Raw genomic sequence first — 14,424 nt, forward strand, 5'->3', positions numbered from 1 at the left:
CACCTCCCGCTCTCAGTGCCCACACCTTTCACCCCCCCCCCATCAAATCTTGCCCTGGCTGTTCCATTCCCTGTGGCACTGTTCTCAGTGCCATCAGCCCCCTTTGGAAAGAGTGGAACTTCTATCAGGCTGCAGTGATGTAGATGTAAGTCCAGGAACTGGCCACCGGACACTGGTGCATGCATGGGAACTCCATAAACTCAAAAGGAGAGGAAGCTATTTAGCCAGTGACAATGGTTCTAACTTCCTCCATTGCTTGGCTACTTTGCTCCCAAGTTGGTAAACAAACTTTGTAAAAACAACAAAACTGCATCATCCATAGACATATCAAAAGAAAATGATGCCCGATTCCAGAGGCATTTGTATTTCAATACTACTAGAAATGATAATAGCAGCGATTTTGTAAAACCAGGCATGTTCCTGGCAGAGTAATGAGTCCTGTAAAGGTTATTTCATTTCATTTCATAATAGCTCTTTGAAGTTAATGAGCATTAACCCTATCACAGAGGTGAGAGAAAACAGATCACAGAAGTCACACAACATGGCAAGAGGTCACTCAGCTTCTGAAAGATGGAGCCAAGACTCACACTGGCTCCAAGGTATATGTCCCATCTACCACACTCTACTGCTCCCATCTGAAAAGATGCTAAGTCAAGTTACATCACTCCCTTCTTACACCTTCTAGAATGAATTGAAAAATACCCAACTTTGTACCAAGGCTCTCAGGCCCTCCAAGATCTATCTCACAGTACCTTTCAACCTCAGCTGCTACCTTTGCCCCCATGCCCATCCCCCTCCAGCTCTACCGACCTTCCGGCCACTCATCAAACAACAAAAAACGTGCCCACCCTTCCAGGCTTTTGCACCTGCTGTTCTCTCTGCCAAAAGGCTGCTACTCAGATTTTCATCCTTCTGGATCCTTTTCACACAAATGCCAAGTGCCACATCCTCAGAGACCTTCCCTGACAATCCTAACATAGCCCACAATATCCCTCCCTGCTGTTTTCATTAAAACATTTACCACTGCCTAAAATAATACTGTTTACTTTATGTGTTTGTTTATTGTCAGTCATTGTACCATGAGGGCATGCCTCTCTTATGGACTAGATCTCCAAGACCTTGAACAGTTCCTGACACCTAGTAGATACTTAATAAATATTTTTTGAATGAATGAATAAATCAATGAGAAAGGCTGTTGTTTGCTAAAGGAAGTTTCGAAATCTCTTGCTAGTACCTTTGGAAACTTAATTGCATTGATTAAAGTTCATTGGTCAAATGTAGAGAATGGTCATATGGACACCAAGGGGGGAAAACTGCGGTGAGGTGGGGATGGTGGTGTGCTGGATTGGGCAATTGGGATTGACATGTATACACTGATGTGTATGAAACTGATGCCTAATAAGAACCTGCAGTATAAAAAAAACAAACAAAACAAATAAAGTTCATTGGTGCTACCTGGCTGATTAGCATGTCACATGAATTGCATATGTTTATCTTTCAAAACTTTTTAAGAAATGTTTATTTCTTTCTGCTTCCTCCTTTGAAAGAAGGCTAATAAAGTCAAGATTATCACCGGCACCCATCTGCTTTGCATGATAAAAGCTTTGCTCTGCTACCTCAGAATGCACCCCTAACCTGAGACTGCCCTCTTGCCATGACTGTCTGCTGGAAATTAAGTGGCTGTGAGTGCCAAGGTGTTGACTGCTGGTATCTGGCAGAGGTGAAGAAGGGAAGGGTGAGGGAGATAGCAGCCTGGAGAGAGATAAGGAAGGTACTCGCCAGTAACCAGAGATTAATCCTACCGTCCATTTTTACTTGGGTTTAAGATACTTTTCTCTTAATTGCTACTAACATCTGCTGCACTGAAGTAATAATCCACCCATATATTAAATAAGTATGCATTAAGGGCTTACTATGCACCAAGCTATATGTTAGGTTCTGCAGACACAAAAATGCAAAAGACATAGCCCCTGCCCTCATGAAGCTTGTAGGCTAGCAGGACAGATGACTAATAAAAAACGATTATAATTCATTACAATTGTGATAAGGACTATGAAAAGTATGAAATGAAAGGGGATAAAGGGAAAAGAAACAGGAGCTTTTATTTGAGGGGAGGGAAAAAGAAAAATCTGAAAGCATGACATTGGATTAGGAGGGTAGCCTTAGGTGAGATGCTCCATCCTGAGGACTGGACAAGAGAAAGATACAGGCAACTAACGGCAGCGGCAAACACACACACACACACACATGCACACGCACAGGTACACAAAACAAAGAAGCAAAACCAAACCCAAGGAGAGAGGAGGACAGAAAGGGATGCTAAAAAACAAGCCTCACTGCCCTTAAGTTCCACCAAAGAACAGCTGACTAAATCTGACACCTCCCCTCTCAGCACTGTCCCAGGCTCCGGAGGTCCAGAATACGCAAGCCAGGAGCTAGGTGAGTTCAGATCCTGCCGTGGACGGCTTGCGCTTCTATTCACATCACTCCCTCACTCATTCATTTATTCAATGGAGACACTGAAAACCTCTCACAGACCCACTCTTACTGATTCCTGTTATTTGCCAGGCCTTTTCTAAGCACTTTTAATAACTTTACTTAATAACCTTAAGAAACAGGGTCTATTTTTACCACCATTGTATAGACGAGGAAACTAAGATTCAGAGAAGTCAGGTTATTTGCCAAAGGTCACACAGTAAACAGTGGAGCCAGGAAACAATCTAGGCACTGAGACTCCAGAGCGCCCCCTCTTAACTGCCGTGTGAGTGTTGCTACTTCCCTAGGGCTGCCGTAACAGTTGTATCACATACTTGGCGGCTTAAAACAACAGAAATTTCTTTTCTCAGAGTTCTGGAGGCTGGAGCCTGAAATCCAGAGTCGGCAGGGTCATGTTCCCTCTAAAGGCTCCAGGGGAGAATCTTCCTTTGCCTCTTCCAGGTTTCTGGTGGCTTCCTTGGCTTGTGGCTAAATAACTCCAGCATCTGCCTCTTTCAAGGACTTCCCCTTTGTGTAGACGTCTTCTCCTCTTCTACCTCTTAGAAGGACATTTGTCACTGGATTTAGGGCCCACTTGGCTAATCCAAGATGATCTCATCATAAGATCCTTAATTACATCTGTAAAAATCCTTTTTTCAAATGAGGTCACATTCACAGGGTCCAGGAGTTAGGACACTGAAGTATCGTTTCGGGGCCACCATTCAACCCACTAGAGTGTGTATATAGAGTGTACATTTTAACAGTTGCTAATTGTGTAACAACAGTTGGCTGTTACTATGCACCCGACATTATGGCATGTGCTGGGAACACAAAAGTCAGTAAAGCATGGCCTGGCCCACAAGGAGCCCGCTGTACAGCAAATGAGACGGATAAGTAAACAGGATGGGTTATAATAAAAGCTTAAAGAGAGCACAGGTGAAGTGCAAAAAAAAAAAAAAAAAGAACTAGTAAATTCTGTGAAGATGGGAGTCAGAAAAGGGTTCACAGAAGTGCCATGATTTCTCTTGGAAAGTGAGTAGGTGCTTCTGGGTGGACAAAGGAGGAAGAGGCACTGACCAAGGCCCAGAGACGTAAAACAGTCAGGACCAGACCAGGAGCGGTGACTGATTTAGCGTGACCTCACATTGCTGTTCAAGGGCGGGGAGGTGAAGGGAAAATCCTGGAGAGGTGGCCTGGGACCACATCAGAGAGGATGTCCTAGTCTCAGCTGCGGGAAGCCAGTGTGGAGTTTTAAGTGAAAGTGTAACGATCAGATTTGAGTTCCTAAAGAACCACACAGGTAAGCTGCCACGTGGCGGGGAGGACAAGAGGGCAGAAGTGCCGCTGAGGTCACTGCAGTGCACGGAGGGGAGGGGATCCGCAACAAGGCTTCTCTACCGTTGGCATAACTGTCCTGAGGGGAAGCGAGTGGCCGGGATGGACCCCCGAGACTGGGCAGCTGCTCCTTCCTGCTTTAGATAAGCCTCTCTTTCCTCCTCGTTCTTCTTCTCTTCTTATCTAAGAATTTCTTTAGCTCTTTCCCATCTCCCCCTCCTCTCACCCCTCAAGTGGGGGTTCTGTCCTGGACACACTTCTCTCCTCGTCCCCCTTGTTCGTTCTCAGCCTCTCCTCCACCCTCCTGGTTTCAACGACCCTCTCCATCCTAATGAGGCTCATCTCTTAACTTCCAGCCCAGACCACTCTCTTTACCTCCAGTCCCAGATACAACTGCTTACCAGTCGTTTCCACTCCTGTGACCCACCCATGTTCCAAATTCTACTCATCCTCGTTCCCACTGTCACCAAATCGGTGACAAACCTAATGACTCTTGTCATCATAATTTTTGTAATAGCACTAAAAGGGTCAACAGTGTTCAGTGCCACAGAAGGTCACGAACGACTTGAAAACCCCATTTGGATTTGGCATTTTGGATAAAGGGAAAGACGAGGAATTGAAAACAGCAATTTCTGACGAGCATTTAAGGAATTTAACTATGAAAACAAAGCGTGAGGGAGGAAAACCAGGGTCAAGGAAAGCTTTCAGGTTTGTTTATTTATGAATATGAGAGTGATCTGAGCATGTTCGAAGAGGGCAAAATTGACATTTTGGGGAAGACAATTCTTGACTGGTGGGTACTATCATGTATACTGCAGGACACTTAACACGGCTGGCCTCTGCATTCTAAGTGCCAGTAGTGGGTGCGTGCAAACACACACACACACACACACACACACACACACACACAGACAAGTCATTATCATCATCCAAAAAACTCCCCCCGTACATTTCCAAACATCTCCTGAGGACCACTAAGCTAGAAGGCAGATGCCAGCAGGGAGGAATAAGTTGATAATTAAGGAGCAAAAGGACATAACTGGTGAGCCAAAGTCCTGGACGACATGTGAGGCGACTGGACCAGGGGCACAAAAGCAGAGTTTGGTGTAAAGCAGGACAAATTTCACATGAGAGATGTTGAGCTTTAGAGTCACACAAACATTGGTTGAATTCCTAGGTCATCACTTCTTTCCTTTTAGAGACACTGCCTGTTGACTAACCTCAAAGTTGGTCCCAACGCTTGTCCCCTTGCCACCTCCACCAGAGAGCCTGCAACCCCCAAAGGGGTGGCCATGTGACATGATTTGGGGTCATGAGATCAAGGATATGGGGAAGACTTTTCCTGAGCTAATCATACCCACCCCCTGGCTCTCCCTGCTTTGGGTATGGGGCAGGACAACAATTACCAAAATGTCAAGAAAACCCCAGAGGTCAGCCCTGACCTCACCGTGTCACTGCCCCAGCCCCAGCGGTCCCCAACTCCAGGAAGCTTGTGCTGAGACACCAATAAGCACCTATTGGTTTAAGCCATCGTGAGCAATCAATACCTAAACATCTTGGGCAAAACAGCCTCTCTGATCTACAGTTTCCTCATCTGTGAAATACAGACAAAATGCGTGCCTTATAAAGGCAAGGAAAGAATTAAATGAAGCAACATATAAATGAAGCTCATATTAAGGTGACCAGCTCAGAGCCTGACAAAAGTAAATGATCAGTGTTAGTTCTCTTTCTCATTGTAACCTCCTAACAACCCATAATAAACTCGGGTGTTCTTTGTCCCTGTGAAATAGAATAGTAGCAGTAAGGTATTTTGTCTTCAGAAAAATGGAATAAAACTAGCCTTGAACATTACTCTCATACATGGTAAACCCTTAAGCCACAGAATCAAAATATAACGTTGGGGAATATCAATTGATACAGCCACTATGGAAAACAGTATGGAGGTTCCTTAAAAAACTAAAAATAGAACTACCATATGACCCAGCAATCCCACTGCTGGGCATATACCCAGAGAAAATCATAATTCAAGAAGACACATGCACCCCAATGTTCACAGCAGCACTATGTACAATAGCCAGGACATGGAAGCAACCTAAATGTCCATCAACAGAGGAATGGATAAAGAAGATGTGGTACATATATATACAACGGAATATTACTCAGCCATAAAAAGGAACGAAACTGGTTCGTTTGTAGAGACGTGGATGGACCTAGAGAGTGTCATACAGAGTGAAGTAAGTCAGAAAGAGAAAAACAAATATCATATATTAACACATATATATTGGAATCTAGAATAATGGTATAGATGACCTTATTTGCAAAGCAGAAATAGAGAACAGATGTAGAGAACAGATGTAGAGAACAAATGTATGGATACCAAGGGGGAAAGGGGTGGGGTGGGAGGAACTGGGAGATTGGGATTGACACATATACACTACTGACATTATGTATAAAATAGACAACTGAGGGGAACATACTGTATAGCACAGAGAACTCTACTTAATGCACTGTGGTGACCTAAACGGGAGGGAAGTCCAAAAGGGAGGGGATCTATGTATATGTATGGCTGATTCATTTTGCTGTGCAGTAGAAGCTAACACGACATTGTAAAGCAACTATACTCCAATAAAAATTAATTAAAATATGTACATATATAAAATGTTGAATAAAATATAGATATAAAGCCTAAGAATGAGGCAAAAAGATAGAATCACACAAGTCTCAGAAAGGGGAATGAAAATACATTCTTGGTGTATAAATCAGAATCCAAGGAGTTTTTCAGCAATATCAGTGTAATCTATTAAAAACTGGCTGGTGAGGGAATTCCCTGGCGGTCCAGTGGTTAGGACTCCACGCTCTCATTGCCGAGGGTGCGGGTTCAATCCCTGGTCGGGGAACTAAGATCCTGCAAGCCGCACGGTGAGGCCAAGAAAATTAAAAAGATTAAAAACTGGCTGATGACATTTAGTAAATTAAGTGCCTTCCTATGTCTATAACATATTACTACTTCCTACCTAGTACTTTTAATATTCCCCTCATCTCATTGCTCACTTTTTCTTTTATATCAACACTGACAAATCGATGAGTAACCCTGGATCCAAAGACTATTTAATTCTGCTCTGCTTTCTTTTTTAACCTTCTTGGCTTATCTTCATTGCTTACATCCTATGTGTATCAGTTTATTGAAATCACTGTATGTCTCTGCTTTGAAAATCGTGGTATGTCCTGATCGGGGCACAGTCAGTAACTGCGTGGCCGCAGAGGTGGAACCCACAGAGCTGCAGCTGAGCCACCAGGCTTAAAACGAAGGGCACTGACATCCCAAGCTCCTCTCTTTGGGTTCATGGGAAAACAGTCGAATCCCATTTTCTTCAAATGATTTAGGTAAGGTCTGGTGTAGGAAAACACAAGGCAGACGTATACTGAGGCCCTACTGTTTACCAAGCACTGGGCACGCTGCTTCAGAAGGCTTGGTAAAACCCACTAAGAGCCAGGTGTTATTTCTGTCCCCATTTTACAAATGGAAAACCGGAGGCTAAGAGTGTTTAAGGAACACAGCTACAGTCACATGACTGGGAATGCGCAGAGCCTGAGCCTCCGGGCGACACAGCCCGCCTTCCCTCCACGTGATGTCACCTCCTTCCTGCCACAGACACACCATCACCTCCTGCCAGCCGCGTGAGAAGTGATGGCTCACGCGTTACTTTCTAGCAACAAGCACCTTAATTTCTGTGAATGCCTAAAGCGATTTCTGGAGCCTCAGTTTTTCCAGGCATTAAAACTGCACCTGGACTTCAAGTGGCCGGTCTCTTGAAAGCAAATCCCAGCTCCAACTGGAAAAGAGCGGATGCGCTGGCCAACGAGATGCAGGTGGATAGTCCTGGAATCCACACAGGTTTGAAGGCAGAACCACCGCAACGTCTATGGTGTCTTAGGGAGAACTGCCCACTCGCCTTCCCCCAAAGTATAGTTCAAGGAAGTAGGAAAAACGGGAGAGGAGTAACGGACCCCCAGGTCCCCAGATGATTCTATCCTGGCTTTTTTCTGACTTCCTCAGTGTGGGGACTGGAAGTTTTAAAGTCAGAGGAAAAACTTAAAAAAAAAGACTCAGAACTCAGGCCCACTACGTTTCTAGCTATGTGACTTTGGCCACGATACATAAACTCTCTCTGATTTATTTTCCCCATCAAATGAAATAATGCTACTCGTCTCACAGGACTGCTTAAGGATTAAAATGCTCACTAACATCATGCCTGGCACAGCGTTGGCATATGATAGCAGCTTTGTTACTGTCTTGCCTCTCCCACCTCTATGACTTAACTCTGCTCATCACCAAAAAATATTCTAACACCACAGTTTGCTCTTGAAGTATGCTGTCCCAAGAAACACCATATCACAAACAACTAAGAAGCAAGGTTAAAAAAAACTCAGTCACCCCAAATTTGGGAAGAAGCATAAAGTGGGGTATGAATAGCATGGCCATCTTGGTTTCAAGATTATGTTGGCTATGGAAACCCACGTGAGCAGACGGAAGGCAGTTAGACTATTTACAGGGTCACACTCCACTGCTGGCTCAACTACTCTCTCCAAACATATTGCCATTAGGTGTCGGGGCGGCGGGCGGGGAGTAGGGGGCAGGGGGAGAGTGAGAGAAGATGGGGCCAAAGGAGTGTAAGGGCCATCCTGCTGGCCCCAGCTGGATTCCAAAACATGGCTTTCTGCACAGAAAATTAGAGTGCTAGTAAAAGTATTAATTCTCAACCAATAAATTTAGAAATGAAAGAATCATAGCAACAGATGCCAGAATAAGAATATTTTCACCTGTCCTTTAGGGAGGAACAAGATAAGGAGCACGACACATGTCTTAGCTGCTGTACTCCACTCCGATCAACAGAGTGAAGATCACTCTGATCTATTTCCAGACCCTGACCCTTTACTCAGCACACCTTCTCTCTTCCATTTTTGCAGTATTACAGCTTGGGTCTTCCATCCTTTTGCCTGATCCTACTGTAACTTCCACTTTCTGTATTCCTTCCTACCACCTACCCAAGCCATTTTCATTGGCCCTAATGCTAGTGACAAAATAGTTTTCAATGACTGTCAATCCCTATCCCCACTTTTTAATTACCTCACCTAAAGTATCTGTTTGCCCAGCATTTTTCTATTTTATTTTATTTTATCTTCAAAATGTTGTAAAGTGGGTAGGGCAGAAAACAAAATTTAACACTTATAAACTAGAAACCGAGTATCATGCAGCTGAAGTGATTTGTTTGCCTAAATTTCCAAAGCTCCTGAGAATGGAGACTGAAACACAGGACTTACAATTCTTAGAGCAGTGCTTTGTGGGGCAGAATTGCATAAATAGAAAGCACAGGCTTCAAAATAGGTACTTCTGGGATCTGAATCCAGTCCCATTGCTCGTAAGCTGTAATATCTTGGATTAGTTACTTAACCTCTCTGAGCTAAAATCTGAAAACCCAAGAAAGATTTCAGCAAATCAGCAGAGAAACCTCCAGGAAAGAAATGAAAGTATGTCTCACTTTAGTTCATCATTTGGATTCTGACGGGCATCCTAATCCAGGATCTCAGGAAGAATAAAAGCAATTATAACAAGGCAAAATAAAATAGACTCTTAATACTCGGTGGGGAACTGCCAAAAATCACCTCATACATTTTTCAATGGGCCCCGTTACTGTTCTAAACGGTCTTCTGCAACAAGCGCGAGCAGTTCTTTCCTTGTTCGAGTTCTTCCTTAACTGAATGTGCCCTTTTTTGGCCCTGGAGCGGCTATGCCACCAATGAGCCTCGGCCTCCCTGGTGGGACAAGACCAAAGCTCCCACCACAGTTCAGAGCCCTTCCCCTGGTTTTCACCTGACCTCCCTTCTTGGTTGGTCTCCAGTTCTGAAGTGCCTCTATATTTGGCTGTGATTCTATTTCATTTCCATGCTTCTCCTGTATCATGAAGCCTTCTCCTTTTCTTCAAACTGCTCCATACAACCTTCAGCTCAGCCTACTGAATGCTGTGCTGGACACTTAGTGAAGCACCTGCTCTGTATTACTTCATTTAATCTTCAACAACCCTATAATGGATATATGATTATCCCCATGGTACAGACAAGAAAACCAAGGTTTAGCATAAGTGGTTTGGTAAGTTGTCCAGATCCCCACATCTAGGAAATGATGGTTAAAACTGCTCTGAGTCCGAATTCTGAGCTTAGAACAGCTCTGCTCTATCAGCTCCCATGTTTCTTTCTGCCATGGCACAAGGTGCATTTCCTCAATGGGAAAGTGAAGACTAATTAATGTTTGTACTGATTAATTAGCATATGCAAAAAAGTGAGCGTAATCTATTTGATCAGATGCTGAACTATGTCTCCCTACTTTTGCCAAAAAGTCTCTGCAACTAACTGTGCTACCTTTCTTCCATCACGAACTCCTTGAATCAGGAATTTCCTCCCTGTAAACCAATCCTCCACAAGGATACTTAATAAGTTTTATTTGAAACAAACAAACAAAAAACAATTGAATCAAAACCGAGTGGCAATTACCTATCTCGTAGAAGGAGGAAGCAAAATGGAAGGTTTATTCACCATCCTTCAGGTGGCGACTATACCTTCAAGACTATGCCTTAAACACAGCAAAGCTGTATTTCTTAGATTTTCTGCATTAGTTCTGCTTTCAAACGTGTTGTCCTATTGCCCCGTAGTTGATTCAGAGTTGTCACACTCTGTGTCCCCATTCTATGTTGGTAAAATACCGTCATGGTACTAAAAATAACTTCTATCAAAAAATAAAAAAGCTGGCCTTAGAATTTGAGGTGTTTTATTTTTGAAACTTGCCCCCAAAGCTTATTTCTCTGATTTCTGGGGGACTCTTTATTTGCCTTCCAGCTGGTCCTTTAGGCCTGTGAACGTCCCTCTGCACAGCTGCCCGGCACCTCAGTGCTGCTGCCCTCTGGACCCCGGAGGTCGGGAGGGCAGATCCTCCTGCTGCCCGACCTGGCCCCTGCAGCCGCCCCCCACCCATCCAGGCCTCCCACCCCCCCGCTTCTGTGGCACCAGGACCTCCTGCTTGCTTCTTTCTTCTTTCTCCTCTTTCTACCTACCTTTCAGTAACTCTTCTTTTCAGGTCCAAAGTCAGTTAGATATTATTTAGGCCATTTTAGCAAAGTGCCTAACAATCATTGCCTACCTCCTTTTTTTGATGGAGAGAGAAAAAGATAAGATGGGATATTGGGGTGTGGTTGCAGTGGGGGGAGGGGGAAGGGGGAGGAGATCAGAGGGGGATCTCGTTACAATGACCCGGAAAAATCCCCCTCACTGGCTTCCATCCTCCATTTGACCCCTGGAACTGGCAGTCAAGGGGTCCCCTACAGAATTAGGCTACACCTAAGCCTCCACCATTTCACAGCTCATTAATCCTCTCCTCTAGTCAGATTCCGGTATTGCCATAATGAATCAAGTGATGCATCACTTTTAGGCAGATAACATTCACCACAGTGCTACGTAACAGAGGAGAAAGTAAAGAAGAGGAAGGTATGAGAGACCTTAACCCGCCTCTCCATTTGCTTGAGAGGCAATCAAGCACATGGTCTGTGGAGCCAGCAACCGGTCCTGGACGCCACTTCCTAGCAGCATAACTTGGGATGTTATTTCACCTTTCTGAGCCTCAGCTTCCCCATCTGCTAAATGGAGATAAGTAATACCACTTAGCTCACTGGGCTGTTAAGAGTATTAACGAAGATAGTGCAGGCAAAGCAGTATGCTCCCAGCACATGGTAAACCCTCTGAAGCACCTAGGATACATCACTGAACAAAAGAGCCCAGTCTCTCCACGTGGTCTGCGTCATTCTTCATATTATTATATTGTTATTATGCATTTGTAAGAGACACAACAGAGAAGCAACCAACCAGTTTAGCCAACAACCTTTTACACTGGGATGGGGGGAGGGGTGAGCCTGAAATAACAGGCTGCGCAGGAGTCCATAGACGCTATATCAATCAATCAATCAATCATTTTCACCTGACTTGCTCTCAAGGTAAGTTTGCACTTATTTATGATTCAAAAACTGGGCTCCTCCATCTTGGCATTCTTTCCATGCAAATTGTGCCCTCAAAATACCACTGCTAAAATATAATATACTTTGCTAAGGGCAATGATGTTTAAAAAAATCTACCTGAAGCAAAAACTCATTAGGTTTTGCCATAGTCCACCTATATTTTCCATTCTATTCAAGTTTATCCCACTTCCCTTAGCATGGGCTCCTCAGGGCAGCATTTTTTCTAACATCCTTACCTGTGCCTTTACCCATGCGAATGGGACAACAGCCTTCTCATATGCTGCTGAAAGCGTGAAGTTCCTCCACTTAGTACTCTCCACTTGACTTTTCCTAGACTGAACAAAGGAAGCTCCTGAACAGACATGAGTCATCTCTGCCTGCTGCCGACAGATGGCGATAGTGATCACGCAGGCTTATTTTACTCCGTTAAGCCCTGTGGCCTGGTGGTTCTCAACTGGCCAAGTAGCGCGCTTGTGGCGTCTGTGCTAGGTTTTGAGGTGTTTGCAAACATCATTAAGCCCACAGCACGTCTTTTCAGTACAACACTGAAGGCGGTTTTGAAAGTGACATTAAGAAGTATAAGATGACAATGCAAAAGTAGAAACAATTTAAGAAACCCAAAGTGATGCAAAACAAATATTGCATTTGTGAAATGAATCATTCTAAGATATGAATGACTGCAAAGACAATATGTATATGAAAAGTACTGCACTTAAGCAATAAGCAATAATCATTGTACAAAGCAAGGAAAAATAACCGAATAAGTGAAAAATGTAAAAACAAAACATAACTACAAACAAAACACTTTTTCCTGCAGTCAGAGAATAAGCATCGATGTCACATGATAATTACTTTGTCATGTGACAATCTAATATTAATGTAGGAGAGACTATGATTTATTTGGGGCCTGAAAGCAGTGGTTCTCAGCCTTAACTGCACACAAGAATCACCTGCGGAGCTTTTAAAACTCCTAAAGCCTAGGCTGTGCTCCAGAACCTCTGGGGGTGGGACCCAGGCATTGGTTGTGCTGAAAGCTCTTCAGGTGATTCCAATGTGCAGTCAAGGTTAAGAACCACTGCCTTCAAATCTAAGCCTGGAGAAAACACAGCTGCAACTGGTTCTATGGATTAAAATCCGTTCACATGTGCAGATGGGATGCGTGTTGAGCCTGGACACCTTAGCAAGAAGTACTTCTCTAGGACATCTGAATCTTCAAGGAGACAAATTATCTGCCTCAGGGAATCTTGCTTTTTATATGCTTGAAACTGGTATGGGGGGAGAACATGTATTATCAAGGAAGAATAGAGCACACCTTTTCTAAAGTTTTGAAGGAGGTATTCATACACGTATTTGAAGAAACTGTATCACTGAGCTACAACCTTCAACATCTTTTAGTCATTTCAGTGAATCCATTTACAAACAAATGGACACACAGACCTGTTCCAAACAAAAGGAGCTTCTAGATACCAGCATCTTCCCCTCCCTTTCAACTCCAAAGCATTAGGCTAGCTCCTGGTCTAGCCATTCACTCAGTGCATTCTGGTTACCTCTGGTTACCATCTGGTTACCTCCATCTTTCATAATCGAGTTTGGCATTCAAGCAAATGCATCATTTAGTTCTCAGTACATACCACCCCCCAGGCTCTTCTCACCACGGCCCCCTTTTACCTTGTCTGCCATTATCATCGAGGAGCCCCCGTGGATACCCAGGATGGGGGTGAGAGTCTGGGCTGAAATGAAGTCAAGGATCTGGGCGATGGCTTCCTGGTCTGTGTCGTCAGCAAACACCACCCCCTGGACCTTCCGGTCAGACATGAGATCACAGATGCGGGTTATGATGCTCTTTGGGTCCGTCTCATTCATGGCTACCAGCTCCACACGGGGCACCACCGAGAGATGGTGGAAATCATCTTTCTCGTGGGCATCCTTGATGGCTACCTCGTCTGAAGTGCCCACGAGGATGACGGCAATGCCAATGCTGGGCGGGCTCTTCTGAGAACGAGCTCTGCTGCCTGACACGGCCAGGACAGCCAGCACCAGCCAGAACTTGGGGGAACAGCACTCCGCTCTGGGCTTCATCTTCAACTCGTCGACTCCCTGGAAACACAAAGAGAGAATGGTTACATTACAACCCACACTGCATGACTGTCTGGGAAGAGGCTGGATACTGCAAGTCAAGGAACTTATCTCCTTTTACTGATCATCAAACCCAGCTTCTATCTTCTAGCCTAGTTTCTTATCTCTTGTGTTTGCGTAGCAGAGTGAGGAGAAAAAACTTTCAGAAGCGTCAGAAATCCTTGAGCAAGACGCTAAAAGATGCTACTGCTATAGCCATCAGCAGCAAACAGACAGGGACAAACAATGGAAAGAGGATGTAAGTGGTCCAGGCAGTCACACCAAGCGCACGAACACAGGAGTCTCCAAGAGCGTGTCCAGCTGTTGCTGCGAGATCCCCGGTACTCCTGTCACAACCCATCCTTGAACTGCTCTGGGGCCAAGGGATGGCAAAGGCCAGGCAAAGTGAGCAGCAAAATGGGCTCAGCAGAGGTTACCT

At 44.5% G+C, this 14,424-nt stretch overlaps 1 protein-coding gene across 1 annotated transcript in view; it reads right to left on the reverse strand.

The window, feature by feature from the left end:
- Positions 1–14,424, reverse strand: part of GRIN2B (glutamate ionotropic receptor NMDA type subunit 2B) — a 413,562-nt gene that overhangs the window by 278,051 nt on the left and 121,087 nt on the right. The window contains exon 2 of the mRNA XM_036866294.1: positions 13,539–13,967. Coding sequence (XP_036722189.1) covers positions 13,539–13,949 — 411 coding nt within the window. The 5' untranslated portion in view covers positions 13,950–13,967. The remainder of the gene's footprint in view (positions 1–13,538; positions 13,968–14,424) is intronic.

This window comes from Balaenoptera musculus, chromosome 10 (genome assembly GCF_009873245.2).
Source record: "Balaenoptera musculus isolate JJ_BM4_2016_0621 chromosome 10, mBalMus1.pri.v3, whole genome shotgun sequence".
Classification (NCBI taxonomy): Eukaryota; Metazoa; Chordata; class Mammalia; order Artiodactyla; family Balaenopteridae; genus Balaenoptera; species Balaenoptera musculus.